The 22,096-nt window shown below is 41.0% G+C and overlaps 2 protein-coding genes and 1 long non-coding RNA gene across 13 annotated transcripts in view; 2 read left to right on the top strand and 1 right to left on the bottom strand.

Annotated features, from left to right (window-relative positions):
* The window catches only part of LOC308196766, a 28,619-nt gene extending 26,891 nt beyond the window's left edge, over window positions 1–1,728 (top strand). The window contains exons 4-5 of the long non-coding RNA XR_013952382.1: window positions 102–224; window positions 1,386–1,728. This is a non-coding gene — a long non-coding RNA (uncharacterized lncRNA). The remainder of the gene's footprint in view (window positions 1–101; window positions 225–1,385) is intronic.
* Window positions 1–7,900, bottom strand: part of DGLUCY (D-glutamate cyclase) — a 42,242-nt gene extending 34,342 nt beyond the window's left edge. Inside the window, exons 1-4 of one of the 11 annotated variants that reach the window (XM_080596272.1) lie at window positions 7,598–7,628; window positions 5,975–6,032; window positions 1,710–1,897; window positions 1,047–1,211 (exon numbers count right to left, since the gene is read on the bottom strand). Coding sequence is in view for 2 of the 11 variants with exons in the window: in XM_080596268.1 (XP_080452394.1) it covers window positions 5,975–6,032; window positions 7,359–7,456 (156 nt within the window). In the remaining 9 variants the exon portion in view is untranslated. Of the gene's footprint in view, window positions 1–1,046; window positions 1,212–1,709; window positions 1,898–5,974; window positions 6,033–6,966; window positions 7,152–7,176; window positions 7,324–7,358; window positions 7,505–7,597; window positions 7,728–7,838 lie in introns of those variants that run through there. The other 10 variants (XM_080596278.1, XM_080596277.1, XM_080596276.1 and 7 more) reach the window with 10 other exon arrangements.
* A 287-nt stretch (window positions 7,901–8,187) lies between these two features.
* Window positions 8,188–22,096, top strand: part of RPS6KA5 (ribosomal protein S6 kinase A5) — a 79,773-nt gene continuing 65,864 nt past the window's right edge. The window contains exons 1-2 of the mRNA XM_080596264.1: window positions 8,188–8,637; window positions 20,233–20,304. Coding sequence (XP_080452390.1) covers window positions 8,565–8,637; window positions 20,233–20,304 — 145 coding nt within the window. The 5' untranslated portion in view covers window positions 8,188–8,564. The remainder of the gene's footprint in view (window positions 8,638–20,232; window positions 20,305–22,096) is intronic.

The raw sequence follows: 22,096 nt of genomic DNA, 5'->3' as shown, positions 1-22,096 counted from the left end.
TAGTAAGATAGTAAGACTTAAAATGTTTTGGTTTTATTGCTATTCTAGACAGGGCTATGTTTTAATAAGGCTGTATGATTTCTCGATTTGTCCCTTCTAAGAATCTCAACAGGAATGAAGTTTACAAAACTACAGAACAACCAAATAAACAGGACCGAAATAGATTGTTGTAGCCCAAAGCTCCATCTATAAGAGGATGCACTGTGAAGCTTCAACCCAGAGAGGTAAAAGCATTAATAGGAAGCAACCAGTGATAATGTGCATAATCACCTGCAACCATGACAATACCATCCTTGAATATGTAATTGAAGACAAACGTTGCTGCTACTGTAGCAGAGGCAGGGAGTGGGGGGAGCAGGCTGCTCTCTTGGGGTTGTGTGGGTGGGGCAAGAATTCATTTGCTCCTGCAGAGAAAGAGAGGCACTGTTGCCTTTGAGAAGGTATGATTGTTTTTTCTTGGGATATCTGAAGCCAGAGAGGGTACATAAAGGGCTACAGAAGGCATGATACCGGTCTGTCTTGAAACACAAGGTTAAATAAGGGATTAACTGTCAAAAGGGAGGGACTCCTAATTTTTGCAGAGATTGCCTTCATCCCCTCCTACAATCCAAGAACAGTGCTCCAGGACTGCCACGAACATTGTGGGTGCGTGGCCAATCCCATGCGACTTGTAATTGTTGCTCTAGTACTTGCTAAAGCAATCCAAAAGCTTTTTTTTTTTTTTTTTGTCTGCTTGTGTGTGTGTCTAATGCATGAAGCAAACAAATACTTCACACTTGTCCACTGTCTTTCATCACATAGTTTTCTAAAGAGAAATACTGTCACATAGGGGAACAGTTTTACTGATTTTTAATCTAAAGAGTTAGGAAAATAATGCAAAGCTTCTAACAACATCTCACTACCACCCAAAACCAAATGCTTTGGTGGGAAGACATCTTAAGGCCACATTGCAAATGTATGCTACTCAGAGAACATGTGGTTAAGTTAAAGCGATATCCTAACTTCACGGTTTATTGCAAAGAATGCTGAGACTCTGTGGGGCTCACCTCATTTGACTTCACATTTTGAAGATGCAAACATCCACTGCATCTCACTAAAATTGTAGAAAGGCAACATTGAGTCCAATGAGAAGCAAATCACTTACTACTGAGTTTCTGTAATTATACGGTTGGTTTTCATGTAATAAAATCTGGCTGAATAGGAATGCGTTCCTTTGAAATTGGAGAGAGATTTGGTATTAGTGTAAATCTTCATTAAATACCAGAAAATGCTGGGGGGGTGGGGGGGTGGTGGTGTAGAGGGCTGACATAACTCAGAGATATCGGAGTTATTTACAATGTCAACAATCTATATTGCTGTAATGTTTCCTATCAATACATTAACAGGCAGTCACAACACAAAAGTAGCTTTGAATGTGACATGTTGTAAAGAAGAGGATGCCAAACCTTACTCTTAGACAGACTTTGTAAATGACAGCCAAAGGAAAATTGTTTAAAGAGACATTTCTGTGCACAAAAGGCTAACATTCCGGAGAAAATGCAAATCTTGAGAATTTTAGAAAAGGAGTGTAAAATGCCTTCTGACCAACAGGAATTCTGATATCTTCTCAGAAGACTGTCACAGTCAAACAGCTTACATCAGAAAAGAGGTGTATTGAAACTGCCAGTTCTAGCATCTAAATAACCTAAGTTTCCCTGGAAGCCCTTTACCTGAGAAAAATGCAAGAAGTACAGCTGTGCACGGGTTATTGAAATCTCAGAGAACTGTTGGTGCCTGATACATATCCCATGCTTACTGCAAATATTGTACTGGGCAATGTGAGGCAGGGAGACTTGTGCTTCACACTCTAGGTTTGAATATCAAAGAGTGGCAGATCCAACAGAAAAGACTGCATAGCCTGGAGGAGATAAAAGGTAACAATTCTTCAGTCTCTCCCTTTTTTTAAACTAAATAATTTTGGGTCATCAGACTGAACTAGTAAGCAGCAAACTCAAAGCAAACACATGGAGGTCTTTCTTCATACACTGCATACTTAAGCTGTAGAAGTTTCTTGCTATGGTGTTGTGACACCACATAGCTGCTACTGGACAGCACTGGAGACACTATGCTGAGCTTGGTCTGCATCCTATGTCTCAATAAATCAGTAGAGCATGAAAAGTTTATGAACAACAGTAATGAAGTTAGAAGATTGCTGAGTTTCAGTTATTGGTTAGTTCTAGTCCCAAGTCATGCAATTTACAGTGCTCCTGTCAATTATTCAACTTCAGTTAAAATCTCCAAATGTTTTAAAACTATGGAAAATTTCTGATTTATTATTATAGGTATCTGGTTTATCACCTCATTTTTAACAGTGATATTTTATATCTGATGTGTATTCATAGAATCATATTTATCTCCTGTTTTTATAATTCATTTTAATATTTCATGATTGTTTAAAATGTTCTCTTCTGCTATTTCAAGTAATGGCAGTACCTCATCTTTATGACTTTAAAAGAGTAATTTCAAAATCAATAACCATTTAACTTTTGTCAAGGCAAAGGAAAAAGGGCATACAGGAGTTTCTGCAATATTGTTCACTTTATTAATCTCCTTTTTTCATTTAACAGATGCAATATCTTTAAATATGACAGCAGAGAAAAGTTGTGGAAATGAACTTAATGGTTTTCATTTATGCTTTTCAAAAACTGCCTATCCACCTTCATTACGTGTCATTTTTTTCACTATCTCCTTTTTTTGTCTTTAAGAACTACAATGCATACCTTTAAGCTCTGCCTGTTAATCACTTTTTTTTTTTCTCATGTTTTTGCTTCCTTCTTTGGGGGTAGAGAGCAGATGCATGGCTTCTGCAACTATCAGGATGTACTCACGGTCTCCATGCTGAGTTAAAAGTTTTAATTTCCTCATCTCTAGCTTTCAGATCACGTTGATTAGCTTCTCCTTTTTGAAGTCTCGTTCTCCAAAATTTAGAGACAATTTTCAAAATAATGAGAATTTACATATCAGTCTTCTGAAAAGGATTTTCAGCTTAATTACACTGCAGTCAGTATTACTCAGAGGTTTAACGATACCGTTATGTAGAACATCCCTCTGTGTTTTTTACAACAAATTTGAAAATAATTTCAAATTGTTGAGAGTGAGTGAGGATTAGGATCGGAAAACCAATTATTCGTATTAACTAGAAATTCCATCTCTGTCTAGCTTAGGCATTTAAGCAGATCAGAAATTGAAATAAACCCCCTACTTCTGTTTTACTAGATAGTACTGCTTCCTTTCCTCTCTGAATGGTGTTCATTCATTTTCCTTTTCCTCATTAGAAAGCAAGTAATATAACATATTTTAAATTGTTTCACTTCTAGAGCCATGGAGGTTTTTAACAATTAAACTTTTGAAAGTGCTGCTTTCAAAAGGAACAGTAGTTGTACTGTAATCAAAGAAAAAATAAACTTTAAGTGGAGAAATGAATACTAACTGAAAAAGGACTTAAGTTTAATCACAGAAATACATTTTCATGTAAAGATGTAACTCTAGAATCAGTGACACATCTTCATCACTTACATTCACTCTTTCAAGAAACGATCCACTTCCTGACAGAGCTGTACCACTTCCGTTAAAAGAATTATTAGGCATGGATGCTTAGCATAACTTCTCCTTTCATGGTATGACATTAAGCAGTTTTACAGACATAAAACTGTTCGCTGGAGCAGTTTCATACAAAAATGCTTAAAACAGCATATTTATCTACCCTATTTACTTTTTGACAGTTACTGAGCACAAAGGGTTCAAATGCAGATTTTTTTTTTAAATGGTTAAATACAGATAATATATGTAAACTAGAAATTAGTACCTTTACAGCATTAAAATTTCACCCAAAGGCTGTTTCATGTTTTGAATATTTTTCCTGAGGAGTCCTTGCTTAAATTCATTTCTTGCTTTCCAAAATTGGATCCTCTTTTTCCCTTGCTGTGCAAATGTTCTCTGTGATTACGGGGAATACTTTGTATCATCCAGCTTTCCAACATTTGTACTTTGAAAATAGCACCTATTTTTGTAACAATTCAATGACCATAAGAAAATGCTAGCTATCTTCAACCTTAGCACCATATCAACTACCTTTTTCACATGCAGCTCCCCTTCAGAAAGAAAGTAAATCAAGTATGTCAATAGTGTAAAGCAGTGACACCCTGGAAGTATGCAGCTACAGCACTCATTTTCTTCTTTCTTTCTCTCTCATTTCCTCTCAGAATTCTGTATATTGAGCATTTCAATTTCAATTTTACCTCAGCTCTCAAACCACCTTGGCACACCAGCTCTTTTCGAACCAAAAAGGAAATGTTGTGACACTTTTTCTTAAATGTTCAGCGATATCTTTCCATGTGGGTATTTCCTACAACATTTTTTCCTGTCTCTCTTTGCAATTAGGAATGGCAAGTAAATCTACATATTTCTGAACAGTTGTGTTGTGGGGTAGGTAAGGGACATCTATCTTTAGAACTCTGTTACTCCATGTTCCCAAACTTGCAGCACATGCTTAGCTCAAACATTGAACTGTTGGCTGATTGACCTGTCAGGCTGCTCTTATTGTACACACGAGTATCAGCATGACTCGAAAATACCATGTACAAAATAGACATCTGCATTATAGAGGGAAAGTGGCTCCACACTACCCAATAGTCTTTAATTGTTTATATTTCTTTTTGTTTTAACATTAGAGAGGTAATTTATTGAATGCTCAACCATGCCAAATAGTGTTTTTTTGTTCAGTGTCATTGCACACACCTAAAGTATCATCTAAAATGAAAATAACATTTTCAGTCAGTTATACTGCACTCAGAGCTGCTCTTCCAAAAGCACAGTTTACATAGCAAGGGTGGTTTTACTTCTCCAAACTATAAAGCAACCAGTTACAGACCGTTCTGGGCTCCCTGTGGGTCTATAGCCCATAATCGTTTCTGTACTTTCACATGCCTGCTTTGACTGCAGGCTCAAGCCAATTACCTCCCTCATCTGACTCTGTGAGTCTCTCTGTTAGTTATTTAAATGGGACAAATGCAGAATCTGAGTGCTTGCACACAACTATCCACGCTTCTGACCGCTGGTGTGCTTTTGGGTACAGTCGGGCCCCTGACTAGTACCCTCTCAGACAATGTCCTTGTAGAAACTGGGGGCCAGCACGGCTCAGTAACTGTTTACAATCTGTGTAAATCCAGGAGGCAGGATGGAAAAGGCCACCCAGTTTTGAAGAGTAAAGAATTTAGTTGTATACCTGCAAATTATGCCATGCTATGTCATGTCACCTGCCCTGACACCTAGAGAACAAATCCCGCTCTGCTTTATTTACTGGTACAGATGTAGCCTGTATATTTCCAACTACCTGTAAATCCTATCTACCTTAACAGTGACAAAACTCTGCCCTTTTACAAATGACCACAAGGCCATGTGATAATGATTGAAAGACAAAAGTGATGAAGTTAATGAAACCAGCCCGCTATGCCTGGACCACTCCACTGAAAGCAGGTCCACACTTAAATCAAGCACAGGACCGTTTTATTCCTCATTGCTCCTAAAAGTTTAGTTGAAATGAAATCTTGAACATGGTCTTGTACTGACGGAATAAACAGGATGTTTAGGATTTCAGTCCCTTTGTCATAATGTATGTCAAAAGGTGGGATTATTTTCAAGCATTCAGTATGGCTGTTTTGCTTTTTCTGGGTGTGACAAGAGAACCTTCCTGCTAAAATATTTTAATGCTGAAGATAATGTTACATAAAAATCTTAATTTTTAAAATGAAATAACCATATTGTTCCTTTACTTTGCCAAAGTGCAAGCAAATCAGAGGGTCTCTCAGTGACAACAATGAACTTTCAGCTCATGCAATATGACTTTCCAAGCCCAGTCACAACTGAGCTTAAATATAGAGTAATCACTGTGTCTTGCTATATGCATAGTCTGCAGATACCATAATGTATCACTAACCTTGGTTAGATTTTTTTGCGTTCTCACCTCATTCTTTAAAGTTGTTAAATCCTTTAACCTGAAATTTAAAAGGAGAAAAGAGATTTCAGCCCGAGACAAATAAGCAGATAAAGTCTGTCAAGCTATGACCATCTGAAACCAAGACTATTTGCAACTGCTGGATTCATTGCCAGCTCCACTCACACTAAGTGCTAGTAAAGAACAGAACAGAGTCAAGTTTCAGTTTCTCTCTTCTGAGGCTGCCAGGGACAGTTAGTCCAAAGCGCTGGCTAGCAGAGCCCCTGGATGACATTGTACTAGTCTCTTTAAGATCTAACATCTGGGACAAAGGATAACCAGAAGTGGCTGCTACTCCTCCTAGAGAAGTAAAGCTGATGCTCCCACTAGGTGTGCAAAGGAGCCATGAGTTATAAAGATGCAAAAATTTAACAATTAACTTTATCTGTTTCTTTTGTATTTTCATTATTTTCCCTTCTGTAAGGGAACCGCTAATGTAACATTTACTATCTCTACAATTGCGATACTGCAATATCACTTCTAACACCGAGTAACAGAAGTTAGTCAATTAGTGCTTTTTCAGTTTGAAAACACCCTCTGTAATCAGACTTTCTATATTTTTAGTCTTGATAAAATACTGTCAGGAAGGCAGTAACTGAATGGACAATTCCAACTAAGTTAGGTGTGTGTACCACATGCTACAGGCAGATACTGCAGCAGTACTCCTGCAGTGTTTTGTGGAGAACATCCTCAAAAAGTTCTACCAGGAATACCATAAAGGAAAACCCTTGGGTATTTTAACTTCTGAAAACAAACAAAACTAAACTAAACTTAAAACAAGACGTGGTATGTAAGTAATACTATAGTAGAAAGCTCTTATGAACTTTAAATAGTTCAATCTCTCCTCAGGAAATGGTACAAACGTGGATATGTATGTACAAATACTCAAGTACTCTATATATGTATGCACACACACACAAAGAGATATACAGTACTGGAATGTGAATGAAGGCTGAGCAGAAGACATTTTATTTCATTGGTGTCTGGCGTACCACAATCAGGCTCTACGTGTGCACACTGCTGCTATGACATGACATTCAAAAGAAGCAAGTTGGGAATTACAGTGATAAGAACTGGAAATAAAAGTAATTTGCGTAATGTGACAGAGGATCGGGGAAGCTGCGGACTGCTTTGGGTGAACCCACCTGCTTCCCCATCACAGCAGACCGAGAGGCTCAAGTGAGATCAAGAGGCCTGATATCACCCCAAACACATCCCCCTCTAAAATCACAGAATCATTAAGGTTCGAAAAGCCCTCCAAGACCATCTGGTCCAACCATCCCCCAACGCCACCCACTAACCCATGTCCCTAAGCGCCACGTCCAACCTGTCCTTGAACACCCCCTGGGACGGTGACTCCACCACCTCCCTGTGCAACCCGTCCCAACGCCTGACTGCTCTTTCTGAGAAGAAATGTCGCCTCATTTCCCACCTGAACCTCCCCTGCCGCAACTCGAGGTCATCCCCTCTGGCCCTATCACTAGAGAAGAGGCCGACCCCAGGTCCCCACAACTTCCCGGTCCCGTGAAGGAGCCCCCACCCGGCACAGCCCGGGGCCGTTTTTACCTTCCAGCACCTCCCACCTCCTGCGCACCCCGCAGCCCTCCCCAGCCCGCCCCCGACCCCGGGGGAAGGTCCCGGCGGCGCCTGGCAGCCGCCCGCCCCCATCTTGTGGGGCCGCCGAGCCGAGCCGAGCCCCCCCCTCCGAGCCCCGCCACCCGCCTCCATGGCAGCGGTGCCGCCCGGCTCCCCCCCCCGCCGCCCCTGCGAGTGGGGAGTCCCACGGCTGCTCCCCCCCCCCGCCCACCAGCCCGATGGAACAGGCCCGAGGAAGGGGCGCTACCCCCCCCCCCCGCTCCCTGGAATGATTGACAGCCCCAGTGGTCAATCGGCTCCTCCTCTTGTCCCCTAGGCAACGCAGCGCCCGCCCTCGGGGGAGGGCGGGGGGAGCGGGAGAGGCGGGCGGGAATGTTTACAAACAAGATCAGGGAGTAGAGGGATGGGGAGGGGGAGCGGGGGGGCGGAGCCAACGATTGGCGCAGCCGCCGAGCCAATGAGAGAAGGCGCCGCTGGGCGGAAGGGCGGGGGGCGGTGCGCGGAGCGCTCTCTACCCAATAGCCGCTGGGGGCCGCGGGCGCGCGGACCAATCAGCGCTCGGCGGGCAGGGAGGGGGCGCTGCGAGGAGCGGCTGCTGCTCGGCCGCTCGCTCCCCCCCCCCCTCCCCTCCCCTTTCCCTTCGGCTCGGCTCGGCTCGGCTCGGCTCGGCTCGGCGCCGTGCCGCGGGGCGGGGAGGGCGGCCGGAGCGAGGGGGAGGGGAGCCGCAAGGACATGGGCCGGCCCTGAGGGCCGGGGGAGGGCAGCCTACGTGTGTGTGTGTGAGTGTGTGTGTGTGTGTGAGTGAGCGCCTCCCCGGCCCCCGCTCCCCGCTCGTTGCCGGGTGTATTTCACCCAGCTCCTATGGCCCCGGCTCCCCGCCAAGTGAAAAAATAAAATAAGAATAAAGCCAAAAAAAACACCCGCCCGGGGCCGGACCATGGAGGGACCCTCGGGCCCGGCGGAGGACGGCGCCCGGCCGCTGCTCACCGTCAGGCACGAGCTGCGCAACGGTGAGTGGGGGGGGGGGGGGGTGAGGGGGGCGTGAAATGGCGGCCGGGGGCGCTGAGGGGAGCGGCCGGGCCCGGGGGGGCGCTGGGGAGGAAGGGGCCGGGAGAGTTGTGTGGGACCGGGGAGGGAAGCTCCGGGGGGACAGAGGAAGGAGAGGGGGGGAAGGAGCGCTGAGGGGGGGCCGCTTCGCCCTCTGGGCGTGTGTCGGGTGGGTGCGAGCCCCTGTCCCGCTGCCCCGTGGTGCGGGTGCTGCTGGAGGAGGTGAGGGGCCGCAGATGAGGCTCCTGGGGATGTTCTAATAGTCCGTCAGACTTTTATGGCTCTGTCAGTGTGGGTGGGGGGCTGGTTATCGCGGTCCTAAATTCCGCAGCTCTCTGTGGCAGCTTTCTGTGACAGCTTTTCTCTGACCTGGGCGAAATGCCGGAATTGTAGGGCGAGGAGCGTGCCAGCCTGCAGCCGCCCAGTTACCGGGCTGCTCAGCCCGTGGAGCCTGGCTTACCTCCGTCCTTCCTCCAAGACCCTCTGGAGCCGCAGTCCGGCGTGTTTCCACACGTTGGACCTCTCAGAAATGCTGTGCTGTGGGCTGTTGTGTTATGGAAAATCTTGATATATTTTTAATAGGGACTCTGTGCTTCTCTGAAGTTTCCAGGCAACTTGACTGCTGCAGTAGATCCAGAACTTACTGTTAATTCAGAAGTGCATGTAACATGTAGTCAGGTTATAGATTCTTTCTGTTTATTAACATGGAGGTGCTATTAACCGTGACCTTCATTCCTTTTCTCTCCCCTTCTTTTCCCCTTGTCTCCATTATTAAGTAAAAGTAACTGTAGGGTGATGTTCATCTTGAAAGTTTGAGACAAGCACCCCTGGGTTAACGTGGCTGACTTTCTTTACTGGACCACTTGGGAATGCAGATGCTGTTGCTGAGGTTTTTTTGATAACGCTCAGCTTTCGGTCACTCAGGTCTAGGGGCTCTGTAGATGTACCCCAGTGGAGCATAGCTATCACTGCAGCTTGGGAGGGGAAAAAAAGGCTCTCTTCCTGATAGCTACGCAGAAGCCAAAGAGGCAGTAGTTTCCTTCTTTCAAGAAGAATAAAAAAAAAAAAGAAGTGGTGGAATGCATATTTGTCTTGTTAGGTATTGCTAGATTTCAGTGTGCGGGAAACATGTAGGGGAAAGGACACGGCACACATTTACTCCATAGAAATCTAGACATAGCTAGATAACTATTTTCTAGAAGTTGAGGCAGCACATATCCCTGTAGGATAGCTGTGTAAAGATAGTTTGAAAATAAACACATTCACTGACACTAGACAAAGAGCTGTCTAACAGTATAATACACATATGTTTTGATCCTGATCTTTAAGCTTTATAGATTCAGGAAGTACTGATACTTGATCTTAATTTTTTAAAAAAAATAATAATCTTGGGCTTGTTGGTCTCTTTTTAAGCTTCTGAAATTCCTTTAGTGGGATTCAGTCGCTTCTTCCCTCCTCATTTTCTTCTCCTTATTAAGTATTTAGAAAACTGCTTCTGAAAAATGCTTTCTAGCAATGGCTTGTCTATTTCTGGAACATCAGGGTGGAGGAGGGAGCTGCTCTGTCATGTACTCCTGGGAGACTCCTACTCCTGAAGGTGTCAATAGTGTCATCACTATGCAAGGCATATCAAGATATTGTCTCAGAACTTGTCTCTACACAAAGCACGGAGATAGGATAATTGGAAGAGAAAAGTTGCCATCAGCTTTCTTTTGTGTAGAAATAGGCAATTAGTAATCTCTAGGATACTTTGGATGCTTTTCTTATTTTTTTTTTTTTTTGTACTGGGTCTGGCTGTGTGGGTGCTTAGCTGCTGGCTGGGGTCAACCCACCCCAGTTTTAAAACATGCAGCACGATTATTTTCACTTCATTTTGGGACAGAGGGTGACGGTACGCCTAACAGGAATTGTAGCCGTAGGATCCTTGTTGCTTTAAAATACTGAGGTTGTATGCCATGAATATTCTTTTAATGTGTGATTTGTTTAGATTCCAGAGTTCCCCTCCTCTGTGTGTTTTCTTTGATGTTGCTAGCTCTGTGACTAATTGAATGATTTACGGAGTTGCATATCGAAACTAGCTGTCAGTTGGCAGATGAAAAAGAGGTCAGTCCTCGCAGCGCTTTGGAAGAATGTACTATTGTGGTAGAAATAGTGGCTTCTTTGAGAAGGGAGTGTCTCATTTTCATGTTGTGGAAGTTGTTGCTTGAACCTCTTGATAACAGAAAGTCATTCAAAGTATGAAGAATTAGGTATTCAAATCAGCTAAGCGCAGGTGAACCTGTAGTTACGCTTTGTAATTACTCGAGTCTTGAAATTGCTCTAAAACTGTGAAGCCGGTTAGAGACAGGCATCGACTGCAGTCAAGTGAGTAAGTGAACATACTATAAAACTCGGATTTCAGATGAAAAGAGTATCTTCAAGAATAAAACAGATGATTGCTGTTACCTTCAAGCCAGTATTGCAGCATATGAAAATGCACAGCTACAGCGTATGTAGTGTTATTTCTATGCTGTAGAGATTCTACACAGCACTCAGCTGCTTGTTAACCCTATCATACCATGGTCTGACTTCTTTTAAACTTCGGCTTTGAATTTATAATCCTGTCTTTGATAGGATCTGTCTTAATTTTAGCTCTATATCCCACGTTCTTATGGCACTGAAAGTCATTCTCTATTGCTTGACCAAAAGCAAGTGCTGAAAAAACATCAGTTCACAGGCGTGTAGATTGGTTCTGTGATAGGGAAGGAGCTGTGGTGCACAGTGCTTGAGTGCCTCTGTGAGATGCCATGTACTTTGCCAGATTACAATGATTAGGTACTGCTCTGTGTATGTATTTTTTATTTTAATGATGCAAAGAATCAGATTTTCCTTGTACTGGTGGGCAAGCTGTATACATGCATTTGCTTCAGTGATTTTTCCTTTGGTTGGTTGTTTTATAGATTAGACACAGCAGTGACTTTTAGAACACATTTCAGTTAATAGTGATGTTTTTTCCCTAATGTATTTAGCAACTGATTTATTTTATTTGTTTTTTTTTTTTTTTTTTTAATTTTCATAAGAGATTGTCATACAAACCCTTTTTTCCTCAGTAGAAACTCACAACTCGGCCACTTCAGAATAGCCACCAGCTCCTTTTGCTTACACTGGGAAGGAAGTGAGCTTGTGGGGAAAGTGGAATCCCCGTCTCTTGTCAGGAAGTCAAAGAAAAAACATAACAAAGATCAAATGATAGGAACTGGTGACTGTCTTTGACTGTTACTGAAGCTTTCCAGTGAAAATAATAAGAAAATGAAAATTTCAGGATGATCTGTTTCTTGTATCTCATAAGGGAAAAGGTTGTGTTCTTGAAGGCTAACCTTAGAGTTGTTACAGCTTCACATCTGTTTTGGAGACCTAAGGAGCTAGGTATTATTTACAGTGGGAAAAAATACTGTAATTGCCTCTTTACATTTTCTGTTCCCTGGTTGTGCCAAGGAACCGCACAATGACAAACATAAAGCCTATTAGAGAACAATTTATGTGTGATGGGGAAGGATATGGGCAGAGGAAAGAGCTGTGATGTGGATAAGTAAGAAGAAAATAAACTGCTAACAGTGAGGTGTTTTTTTTTTTTCCACTTCTGTTTGCTTCTTTCATAGTTCTTGATTTTGGCAGGGAGGTGGGGGGGGGGGGGGGGGGAGGAAGGATTAAAGGATCCTGAGCTTCAGTGTGTGTGACTAGCTGGGAGGCTGCCGATCTTGCAGTGAGTGCCTTCACTTCCAGCATTGCCCAGTGAGGGGCAAGGATGAGAAAACTGGGATTTTGAAGCAAACGTGAGACAGATCATGAATGTACGGGCGATAGGCAGTGTATATGTTTAGGATTTTGGACTGGAGAACTTGTGTTAGTTTGCAGTTTGTTTGTCTGACCATACTATATGGCATGGGAAAAGTCATGTGAAGCCCAGAAGTCAACCCAGCGATGGGCTGCGGCACTGCAGACAGTTTGGAGCAGCAGGATAATTTGGAACTTCCACGTGAGCCAAACAGCCTCGTTTATAATTGCACATGGAACTATGAAAGGCTTAAGATAACTCATGGGATCTTTGAAGGGTTTAATATTACAAATTCTGAGTTACCCCTTACTGAGTGAGAGCTTAAACTGGAATAGATTTATTTGTAAACTATAAAATAGCTCGTTGTTTGTTCATATTGCATCGTAAGGCCTTGTGGAGATTCCTGTGCCTAAAAAAGATGATGAAATCATGCGTTAAATAGAGAATTCAGCCTCTGCGATGGAGCTACACCTGGCACCTCTACTGTATTCTTTCTATTTTTACTTTTAGAAGGAAACATGTTTATGAAAGTTTAAAGATTCTTACACAAAGTATCGTTTAAAAAGTAACAGATTTTTTTATCTGACTGTACTAATTCTGTGTATTGTTTAGATATTGGGAGATATTAATAGTTGAATATTTCATAGCTCAGATTGTTCAACTTTTCTCTTTTAATCACTGAGATAAATGTGCTCTGGTATTGCTTTCAAGTGAGTTTATGAATATTGCTTAATACTACTTAAATCTCTGGATTTTATGCTTTCAAAATTGTTGCTTTTTGTAGTCCAGGAATCTCCTGTTATTTATCTTCTAGTAACTCAGTCAGCTTTGATTATGAATGAGCAGAGCGACTATCGCTTTGTTTGTTTTTTTTCAGGCTTTGGATTCTAATAAGCCCGGCTGAACTGATCTATAAAAAGGTCTGGTACCTTCAGGCTCTTGTTGCTTAGAATAGCTATATTCTATGAAGTGTCTCGTGTAGATGAGGACTACCAGTCAGTCTGCTGTTCAAACTTGTTCCAAAGTATTTTAAATATGTTGGTTTAAAAGCTCATGCTGGATTCCACAAAAGATTTGGGAACCTTATATGCCACTTCGGTGCATTTTAGGCTCTTATTTAAGACACAATTCAGAAAACACTTGCCGGAGTTGCTTAAACTTATGTGAGAGCCTGGGTGTCTGAGGGTGTGATTTGTAGCTCTGTTTTTGACATAAATATTTCTGTTGGATCTCCTTCGTTGCTTGGCATCATTTGTCAATATCTTCTGGTAAATGTTCTTTTTTTGCACCATTGTACAATCCTAATGATGAAGTGCAAGCTCTGCTAAGATCTCTTTGCTTCTGACATGTTCTGTAGAAAGGCAGATGGCCTGGTTAATGAAGGACTTGCGTTGCAGTCATTTTATTTGTTGTTTGTGTTTTGTTTTGGTATCTATTGTGACTGTTGACACTTATAAATATTTTATGCTGGCTTGAACAGTTAGTCATAAAAGCTTTACCTGAGAGAGCATCATTTTGAAGATAGTTCTTAAGCTTTCCTAGTTATTGCCTGCATAAGCTAACACATTACTTCTATAACTGTAAAGAGAGCCCGTGACTATTTCTTTTCCTTTCTTTCTTTCTTGCTTTGAAGTGGTATACTAATCTCCGTTGATAGAGAAGGCCAAATTTGATTCATACCTTGTTCTTGGATATCGTTTCTGGTTTGAAAAGGTATGCATAGTCTTCAGACAGCTGTTATTTTGAGTTAGCTGTTTCAACTCATTCTTTGGTATTCAATTATAGCAGCTTGATACATTAGCATGTTACCTAACTACTTTTTTTTTTTTTTTTTTTTTGCTGTTACATGATGTATACAGTTACTGTGCTTTGAGCTTCTAGTTAATGATGGAGATGCTTCGGGGTTGAATCTTGGTGACCTCATAGTGATTCATCGTACAGTAATGACAGACCTCATGGCTCAATCACTTCTGTAATAGCAAAAGGGTACTGCTGATGAATGCAAATGGATTTTAACATGAAGCATTTTCCGATTCAGACTATTGTCAGTCTGCATTGTTAATCTCAGATACCCACGCTTGTATTTTCATTGCAGCTTCTGATGTACAAACGATAACTTTGGTGGGATAGTCTTCTGCAGCTTCAGTCCGTGTTAATCATGGCTATGATGTTTTCCTGTTGTCTTTCCCACAGCATTTCACACTTCTGAGTTTCCACTTACTGTGTTACACTTAGCTAGTACTTCAGAAGGTTTTTGTTACCTTTGGCTGTGTAAAGCTTTGGTTTCCAGGCCTTCCAGAATAGGATCAATGGCTTTGAGGTCTTGAATATTTTTCAGCTCAAATGGCCTTGTCCTTAAGTATCTGGTAATATAAATGATGAACAATTGTCATCAACGTTACCCTATTTGTGATTCTAGAGCGCAGGGTAGCATGAGTTGTATTTTCCCTTCTTTGATGTGAGTTCAGAACTGTGGGCATGTTTTATTTTTACTCTTTTTCTTTTAACCTAAGAAAAATGTAGGTAGTCCTTGAGGTGGTGTCCTTTGAAACAAAAGGTTGTGTGATGGCTCCTTGGCCTGATTAAATGATACTCTTGTTCAGTGACCTGACGATTATTAGTTGGTGGTAGTTTTTCAGATTTAAAGGACCATGGAATATTTTTCAATTCCCTTCACAAATAAATCTCAGTTGTTATAACAAGATACAATCAAAGTGTAATTTTATATACATAGCAGAAAAACAGTACAACATGCTAGATGCATTTTCATCAGTGTCTAATGAGCAACAGTTGTGTGGTTTTGGTTATGTGTTTATGTGTTTGGGATTGTTTTGCCTTTTTTTTTTTTTTGGTGTTGTTGTGTCCCTCCATTCTCCCCTCCTTGCCCAAGAATATTCGAGTTTTGGTCAATTTCAAGGAAAAACACCCACTGTTGACTCTGACTGAGGGATGATCTTGATTTTTATGTTCTTACAACTTTGAAAACCAGCATTTGTTCTTTGTTGCTGTGACTTAAAAGGTTAGATCAGTTCCGTGGGTAGAGGTGGGCCATTCCCTGAAGCAATGGGTTACAATCAAGTTGATCATGGCACCAGGCTTCAGACACCTGGTAATCTGATATACAACAGATATTTTCCTGTCCCATTTTCCTTCTTGCTTTCTCTGCTTAAAGCGTGTGAGGTTCATGGCTCTGTTCAGTAAACCAGCAGAGCTGGTCTCACGTTGCTGAGAATAGCAGAGGAGTTGCAGCTTTCAGGCAGAGCTTGTCTTTGAAGGCTCCTTGATCTAGTTCAGTGGAGGAGACTCCAGTTTCATCTTTCTGCTTCAAAACCTGTAAGACATGGAGTGTAGAAACAGAGGAGATACCACACTTTAATGTAAAAACAACTGTTGTTGAATTATTATTTATTTATTAAGATGATAAAAATACAGTTTAAAGCAAGTAGAGTCACTACACAGTACCACCTTGCACAGTTCTCTATTCATGCTGGGCCATCTCAAAGTTCAAGTATTGCTCAGGTGACAGTGCCAAGTCCTATGTCATCTGCAGGTACTCCACCAAGTAGAAATATGTTGTCCTGATTCCCAGAGTCACAGACCGCTCTGCTTCCCTGGAGGTGAGAACAGCAGTATTGATCTTCCTGCTTTGGTGTCCCTGCATGTGGAGGTTTGTCTTCACAGTGGGAATCTTTCTAGACGTTTGCTTTCTTCAGAGGTGATGACCAGGACTGATACCATTATTTCCTTTTTGTTTTCATGGTTGGCCATTATATCTGGCCTTTCGTTTCAGTCTGTTTCTCTCTTTCTGGCTTGATCACTTGTATCTTGCTGTAACCATCACCTGTGTACCATAGAAAATCTGTAAATAGAAACTTCCTAATTGTGCACCTATGCAGTTAGCTTGTCTCCTAGAATGTGTTGTGATCCTGCTGCTTGTGCTGTTTTCTTCCTGATGTACCACTGTCTATAAACTGCTGTGCGATGCGTAGCTTCAGATTGCTTGTGGAGAAACTCTTGTCCTATTGACTTGGGTAGTACCTTCTTCATGCCCAAGTTCAGTTCCCTTCCTTTGTACTTCTCAGATAATCTGTCAATACACTTGAAGAAAAAGGGCATGGAGAACAAAAGTCTTCCGTTTCCAAACTCCTGGGAACTGTTACCTTGTAATTGTGAAAGCAGTCTTTGTGAAAAGTCTTCAGTGGCTGTTTGGGTTCTTACTGAGTGGCTGGTGAACATAAAATTGATCTTTGGGATTTGCACTCCTCAAAGCAAGTTCAAGGAAGTATCAGTATAGCGACCTTAGTTCTGGAGAAGCTGTGCCACATCTCGATGTCACAAAGTGCATCTGCTTTCAGCAGATGATGGCAAAGAACTGCTCCAGGAGCGTCTCTGGAAAGAACGCGGTGTCGGCACCACAAGCTCTTCAGCCTGCGTTTCTTGGCTGGTGATTTTAGAGAGGGACTGAGTGCAGACACTGTTGGATCAAGCCATTGCCTGGCACGGCAGTGCTGGGAGAAGCACTGTCTGGGGGAATTGTTAATCTTTTCCTGTAGCTTTGAAGACCTATTATTAATGTCTTTATTTTATTCAAGATAGGGGATAATTCTGCTTTTCTTCATGGACAGTAATTCTGAGAGACAGTTTGTGTGTCCCAAGTGCTCTATCATACTTCCATGTGTTATGCAGCTCTTTTTAGTCTTTTGGTCTTGTGGGATGGCCCTTTTCTTCAGTATCATGTAAAAATAATGAGGTGGGACTTTTTTTTTATAGTGAAAGTATGCTTATTCGTGATACTGTTTTCCATTTCTGTTATGAAAATAATGTTACAATAACTTGCAAGGCATTTCTTTCTATTCTTTTTTAAGGCAATTAAACATTCTAAATTGAAGTAAAATGGGATTAAGTGGATAGTGCAAAATTATGGTTCCCATTGGAACAAGTACATAATAGTTCAAACTAATCATCATTCAACTATTTACTGTCACAACTATTTAATCTCACAAAAGTGGGAAAAGTTTTGCTAGTGTTATTGAATGTGGAATACAAGTTCAATTGAGTTTATAGTTAGTTCAAATTAATGGGCAGAGTTCAGGACTTGTTCTCTTTTTTTAGGATTATAGCCTCTACAGTGCTGCAAATCTTTGGCGTGTTATTAGTGTTTCTCTGTTCTGTTCTCTCGGTCTTCTTGTTCAGTTCCAAGAACACAGCAGCACTAAATGACTGTTTCTCCTTCTAGAAGAGCATTTAATTATAAAGCCTTCTGCTGACAGCTCTTAAAGGATATGAGATGGTAAAAACCTTTTTGGAGTACTCCATAATGGAAGATCGCTGCATAATGGAAGTGAAATGTTTCTTACTAGTCTGAGTCCAGCATTCATTTAGCTAGTGTCGAGAGAAGTTCTGTCTTGAATCTCTTCGGTGACACCCACTGCTTCATTAAAACTGTGGCCACTGACACCGGTCTCCTTTGGATCATTTCATGACTCCTGCTGTCCCTGGTAGGAAATGCAGTTTTGAAACTGACCGTTGAGTTCTGTTGTCAGTGCTTGTTAAGAAGAGTAGTATGCAATATTCAGCTGCTCCAAGACAGGTTGCTTTCTGAGTGTGACGTGACTTGCTGAAGTTATTACAGATATTCACTCAGTCTAGCTTTGCCTTACCTGCTGTTATTCTCTTGGTAGATGGGTACATCGTACTGCTGACTTCTGACTGTGATGTAGCACTACCAACAGTATTTGTTCTGTTTGCAGTGAAAATTGTCCAGCAAGCTTCAGTTCAACTCATGTGATGCATAATAATTGATTTGTTGAGGATTCTGGTACTAAGTCTTGCCTACTACATGTTATTAAAACAGAAAAGTGCTATTTTTGTGATCAGTTCCAATAATAATTTTTGGTCTGTTTTTTTATTGCATATAACATTAGAATAACTTGTAGACTCTGTCAGAGTTGCAAAAGTCATTGTTATGTATGCTTCTATTTGTACAAGCAAAAAAAATCCAAAAGCTCTTTTAGGCTTTCTAATCTAATAATTTCAAGTGTTCTGTCTTCACTTACTCCAAGTTTGATTAATCCTTTGTAAAAATGAATGATAGGAATTGAAAGTAATACTTCAGATGAGATTTCATCAGTGCCTGGCATGAGAGCACTAATGTTACCCTATCCCCACTAGATGCATTTTGTGTATGTGTACAGATTCCTAGGATTGTTGGAACAAGTTATGAATTTGCTTTTTCACTTGTTTAATGGGTTATTTTTTTATACTTGTTCTTTGCAGAGATGTCTTTCTGAAGCTTAGTTTTCTGTTTGTTTTGAGCTGTTGAGTTACTACAGTTTGGTGAATGGTGAACTTAAATTGTGACAATGAATTCAGAAAGCTCAGTGTCTTGATGAATTTTCTCGGAGATAACAAATTCTGATGTGCTTTGATGAATGGGATAAGTTAATTTCATCATCTCCTGTCAAAGTTTTCCTTTTATGGTTAAGAGATCTTCATACTTGAAATCTGTGTTGCTGCTACTGAAAGCTTCTTGCATATCTTTTTTTTTTTTAAACTAGCCTTTAGCCATACAGTTTGGCATGAAGCTACTTTGCGAGGCATTCTTTTAGCAGCCATGACAGCCTGTGCAGCTTCTGCTGCTTGGTGCTGCATCCTTAATTGTGCTAGTAAAACTGTTTATGCAGCTGCTCATTTAAGTGGATCAGGAACTGAACTTGGCTTAGAATAATCAAACTTCTTTACTTTTTTGGCTTACTGCTTTTAATCTGGATCGTTTCACTGAGCAGTTTTGCTGCATGTGCTGCAGTCACGTTGTTACAAATGGCTGCTGAATGTTATGGTAGGAATGAAAGATGGAAAAGATTGGAGCTGCTTAAGGCTTTCTTTCAGCAGCTTATAAAGGCAAAAAAACCAGAAACCCTTTCTTTTAAATAGGGCTCTTCATTTCCATGCTTAGAAAATCGTGTTAGACAAAAAATACTCAGTTGCGTAGAATGTGGAGCCCCCTCCTTCCAAACTCTCCAGCAAAGGAAACAACTTTGTTTCAGCCTTGTTTTTTCCACAGGTGTGGGTCTAGTAGACGCAAGGTCTTTCCCTCTCAGTAGTAGCAGAAATTCTTTTTAGGTTTAATAATTCTATATTAGATGTGTGAATAGTGATGGGAGCTCTGTTTACGTCATCCCAAGCACCATATAATCCGGGGACATGACGGTATTCAGGGTGCTAAGGAAGACCTGATTGCTGTCTGCAACTGTGTGACTGGAAATTACAGAGAAGGTAGTCCTAGACTTTTCTCAGTGGTGTACAGTGATAGGATAAAAGATAACGGATACAATCTGGAACATGGGAAATGCCAGTTTAATATTAGGGACAGAAAACATTACTGTGGTGGGGGTGGTTAAATATCTGAAACAGTTTGCCCAGGGGAGGCTGTGGATCTTAGTCCTTGGGGTTGTTAATGGCTCTGCTGGTTGTGCCCCTGATCAATGTCATCACATTACCTGTTTGGAGCAGAAGTTTGGACTAGGTGGGCTTGAATTTGGGTTCTGTGAAGATCAATAGGAGTAAGAAAATGTTGCTCTCCCGTGCTTTTCAATTTCTAGTACAGTATGCTAGTGGAATGTCCGCTTAGTGTTGCTTATTTCATTCAGCTGCTAACTTGTTTTTACTGAACCTACAGTAGTATGTCAAAATGATGTTTCAGTGTTATTACATATCTCACATGTTCTTTTTTTTTCCCCTTCAGCGAATTTGACAGGCCACGCAGAGAAAGTTGGCATTGAAAACTTTGAACTCTTGAAAGTTCTTGGAACAGGGGGTAAGATGCACTGTTTTTCTAAGTTGAATGTTGGAAACATTACTCTTAAGTATGGTTTTGTTTTCTAGCTGAGTCCTTAGTAATTGGAACATTCTTTAGGAAGATGCATTGCTTTTGTATTGTATACCATGGTATTCTTCACTTCTTTTACAACCAACAGCAAAATTATAGGTCAGATATTGTTGCTTAAAGCACTGGCTGAAGATGCTCACTTAAAAAATGGAAAATAAATGGCTTGATTTGTGAAGATATAATACAGTTTGTGAAGGATCTGATCTAAATGAATACATGAACTTTATAATTTTATTACATTTCCAGACTATATTTTGACAAATTTCTCAAAAAAACTCCAATGGCAGTATATTATTGAATAGAATGCTTTAGGCTAGCTGTATGTTTTGGCATTGACTCTAGTAGTCTCTTTCTGTCATAGTCAAGCGACTGTAATGTTTAAGACAGGAGGATGTTTACTGTTTTATTGTGGGTTTCAGCATGATGATGGAGATCTGTAGGACGTTGTAGGATTGCTATCTGTAACTAGCAGCATGTCCTGTGTTGACAATCCTAAAGGTTTTGTTTCCCCTTTGTTTAAAAGCAAATTCATAGACACACACATAGACCAAACGTAATAGTTTTTATTATTCTTAGCATGTCCTGTGTTGTCAATCCTAAAGGTTTTGTTTCCCCTTTGTTTAAAGGTAAATTCAGACATGCACACAGACGAAAAGTAATGGCTTTTATTATTCTTAGCATGTTTATACACTTTTGTCAGTATTCATGTTGGATGCACTGTTGAGTATATTGGGATAATTGTGAGGGTGGACTATCATCAAGGTCTGTAAATACTGTAAGTTAGTTTTGATATTAAATTTGGGGTGTTATCAACCATTAACAGCTAGCAGTGAGGCTATAATTGCATAAGCTGCTGCACCACTGAAAAGAGCAGCAAAGGTTTTTTATTTCCACATTTAGGGGTTGTAGAGATTCTTTCATAAATTTATTAAGCCATTAGATCACCTGAGATTGTATTTTTCTGTTTCTGAAGTAATGTTTTTAAAAAAGCTAAATTCAAAAGGCTTGACAATTCAACTCCTGCTGTTCAATTTCAGTAGTTGGTGACAGGGGCAAGGAAGCTTTAATATTCAGATACATATGTTGCATATTCCTAGGAATATGCAGCAATGCTGTTTTGAAGAGGTTCATTATTGGTTTGAGTGTGGTTGGCAAAAATGAAATACTCATAATTATGCATTTATGTGAGCGTTTCTGTCTCCTGCTGATGGAAACATTGGCCGGATATTTAATGGGGTGTGTGTATATGTGTATGTACAAAGACCAGTTCCATTCCTGATTTTTTTCCCCTTTTTCCTTCCTACCACAGTAAGTCTGAGGTCATCTTAATACTGCAACAATTGCATTTGAAATGCAAAGTGAATTTAGTGGTTTCTCTTCAAGCTGAGACTAGTAGTAGCCTGACCTCCTTCTACTGTCTTTAGACAGTACCTCTGAAATAATTCTCGTGGTACTGTTGGCATTCATTGCTACCTTCCATGCCCTTTCTTCTTTATAAACAGATTAGCAAACTTCTCTTGGTGTGGGATAGTCTTAATCATAGCAGGTAGTCCTTAGGCTTGTCACCCATAGCCATCTTCACTCAGATTAACAGGGTAATTTTTATGAATAACAACTCTCAGAAAAGACTGCTTTAACAGGTTGATAATGGGATTAACAGTGTGTGTATGTGAAGAAGAACAGCTGAGGAAGCACATCTGTCTGTCTTCGTCAAGCTCTA

The sequence above is a fragment of the Anser brachyrhynchus genome (genome assembly GCF_964034855.1).
Source record: "Anser brachyrhynchus genome assembly, chromosome: 5".
In the NCBI taxonomy this organism is placed as follows: domain Eukaryota; kingdom Metazoa; phylum Chordata; class Aves; order Anseriformes; family Anatidae; genus Anser; species Anser brachyrhynchus.
This window is presented reverse-complemented; position numbering and strand designations above follow the sequence as displayed.